Source organism: Cynoglossus semilaevis, chromosome 11, assembly GCF_000523025.1.
Source record: "Cynoglossus semilaevis isolate Cse_v1.0 chromosome 11, Cse_v1.0, whole genome shotgun sequence".
NCBI lineage: Eukaryota > Metazoa > Chordata > Actinopteri > Pleuronectiformes > Cynoglossidae > Cynoglossus > Cynoglossus semilaevis.
Genome location: NC_024317.1, coordinates 12,974,976 through 12,977,835, shown reverse-complemented (window position 1 = coordinate 12,977,835; position 2,860 = coordinate 12,974,976). Strand labels below are relative to the sequence as shown.

Here is a 2,860-nt window from a genome sequence, read left to right as displayed (position 1 = left end):
TATATATATATATATATATAATTAGTTATTAGAGTGCTGCTTTACTGTCACAGAGGAAGAAACAAAGTTGTAGTCATGTGTGTTTTTCCCTTCATTTTTCACCCAACTGTACTGTCATCCAGCCCCATAGTCAAAATTCCAAATATGCCCCAAAACCTCAATTGTTTTCATGTGCTCTCAGTAATTGCACCATAGTAAACTGGCTACATTATATAGTATTGACTGTGTTTGTGCATATGTAAAATCCTTGTTTTTCTATACTATCCAGCAGAGAGTGTATGTGAAGAGTGAGTGGTATGTGTTCTGCTACACACACTGCTTTGTCCTGTTTGTAACAGTACCCTGGGTTGTTTCTTGACCTAGATTTTGCTTCAAAGCTGTTCCATGACCAGACCAGCTGTGTGTCTTGTGTCTGTGTGTACATACAAAGGCAGTGTGCATGACTGTGCATTATTGCTAAGCTGTCAAGCCTATACATATAATCAATCAATCCATCAGTTACAAATCCTGTGACTGACAAGTTTCAGAAGACATAATAATGAGGTGTATACAGACAAACAAATTTGCTCAGGAGCAACAGTGTTGTTTTGGAAATACAGCAAAGACCATTACAGACACAGTATTGTCACTGAAATCATTAGTGCTTCTTACCAAGTCTTGCTTTGCCCATGTCAGACAACCAGAGTGGACCAGACAAAAGTGGGGCACCCCGATGGAACATTTTCATGTCCAATACTGTACCTTGGAGTGTGTGCCCATACCGATATCAATGCAATACCTTCTTTTCTCCTCCAGCATGCCATGAGTTTGATCTTTGATGTTTGATCCTGTAATTTTTCACCAATATCGAACAGATACCGACCCTGAGTATCAGATTGATCACTTCCCCAATTTTGGTAGACCAGAATTTAGTTATATCAGTCTAGTTTAATCTCGTTTCTCTTTATGGGAAGCTCAACACTCTTCAAGTTAATTTTGCAATTATGTTTGTGTTGATAAATTCTAGTGAATTTATCTTGGTTACATTTCTCTTTGTCTGTTTTGGAATTGTCAGTGTATTTCACTTATTCTTTGATATTTCTTGTTTCTGTTTCAGATTTTTTTTAATTTTGTATATACATAGTTTTCTATATACTGTATATAATGAGCTTGCTGTGTGGGCACAAGACCCAGGGCCCTCGGGAAAAGGTGCTGCCCACTGCTGCTCATTTATCTCAACCACAGAAACAAATACAGGTAAGACAGTGTCATACAGTGACGTTTTTATTTAATTCTTTTTCGTTTTGTTTACTTGCTTTGGTTCTTTGACAAAAATTTAATCTAGACTTTTCCCTGTTGTCTTAGCAGGCCAGTGCAGAACAGATTCAGTTTGCCCAGATGATCTATGATAAGAATGACTCAGATTTTGAGGACAAAGTTAATCAGGTGAGTAACACCTAGGACATTTATCAGACAATAGGCCTCTCATGTGACCCACATTCCTTCATTCATGTTGACCTTGCTAAAAACTGTGCTTCCTCGTTCTCCAGTGTTCTATGCCCCTCTCATACATCTCCAGTGAAAATGCAAAATGCACAGTTCCTAAAGATAGCTTGTTTCAGTCCGGCCCTTGTTACATCAACATAAATGCCAAGGAGACCCAGAAAATGACTAGATAATTTTTAAATGTAGCATTTCACATTTGTTTACTGTTTTGTGTATGTTGTTATTTACAGTTGATGGAGGTGACCGGGAAGAACCAGGACGAGTGCATGGTAGCTCTTCATGACTGCAATGAGGATGTCAGCAAAGCCATTAATTTCCTCCTGGAGAGCAGTTCTGACATGGTCATTATTTTCATATTTAAATCCACTTTCCTATTTGTGACTATTTATTTCTACTTATATATTGGAATCTTGAACTTTTTCTTACTCTATGATACATATTTTTTTATTATTTAGACCTCATGGGAAACAGTAGGAAAGAAGAAGGCTCTTTTAAAGGATAGTCTCTCAGAGAGCAAAGAAAACAAAGAGAACAGGGAGAAGAAAGGAGAGCGAGAGGTCAGCAGAGGCCGTCCTGCTGGCACCCGTAAGGGCAAGGCCTCAAATCGCACCCGCCAAGGTAGGAGGAGGAATAAACTTTAAAACAGTTACATTACGTTCTTAACTCCCCCTGCTCATTCATTTTCAGCCTCTTTGTAACATGGATGATTAGACTACACCTAAAATCAGTCTGTTTTTGTGTGTAGCACGTCCTGAAGAGAATGGTGTGGAGGTGACCCTCGTGGACAGAGGTTCCGATCGAGGTCGAAGGCTCAGAGGTGGCAGAGGTGGGTAGAAGCACCAAAAAACTTCAAGTATTTTTTTAATTCCACTTCACAGTACGTGGAAGCTTTAGTACCCAATTTTTTTAGTATCCCATTTCAATGAATTTTTTTTGTATTAAAAGATATCACGATATGGCTAGGTAATAATGTGTGATTGCTGTGGTCAACATTGTGATTTGGGACAATTGTATTCACTATATTAAAAATAAATGGAGTCTACCTCCTCCATTGTTAAGGATTGCAAAAAAACAACAATTTCGAGTGTGTATTTCTCAAATTAAAACTTACAACATCAAACGTGGTTGTTTTAAAGTACTCTTATTTTCAAAGGCTGTTGTACTTTATGATGCAACTGGAAGGTCTTTGCCTTTGGAGACATTTCTATAAACACAAAAAGTAAAAAATAGTAAATTGCTTTAAATTGACTATATACTTGTCCAATCTAGGAGAAGATTTCTTGAAGTTTTGACATTTCACATAGTGGAATGAGCAAATGTCTGTAAATATGCACATATTTGTAGTAAAGGAACTTTTATGTGAATGTTATGCAGG

At 37.6% G+C, this 2,860-nt stretch overlaps 1 protein-coding gene across 2 annotated transcripts in view; it reads left to right on the top strand.

Moving 5' to 3' along the window:
• Nucleotides 1-2,681, top strand: part of LOC107989202 (ubiquitin-associated protein 2-like) — a 5,268-nt gene extending 2,587 nt beyond the window's left edge. Inside the window, exons 2-6 of one of the 2 annotated variants that reach the window (XM_017036421.2) lie at nt 1,097-1,236; nt 1,348-1,425; nt 1,716-1,826; nt 1,941-2,103; nt 2,231-2,681. In XM_017036421.2, the coding sequence (XP_016891910.1) occupies nt 1,144-1,236; nt 1,348-1,425; nt 1,716-1,826; nt 1,941-2,103; nt 2,231-2,319 (534 nt within the window). In that variant the 5' untranslated portion in view covers nt 1,097-1,143 and the 3' untranslated portion in view covers nt 2,320-2,681. Of the gene's footprint in view, nt 1-1,096; nt 1,237-1,344; nt 1,426-1,715; nt 1,827-1,940; nt 2,104-2,230 lie in introns of both variants that reach the window. The other variant, XM_025060402.1, reaches the window with a different exon arrangement.
• The last annotated feature ends 179 nt before the right edge of the window (nt 2,682-2,860 follow it).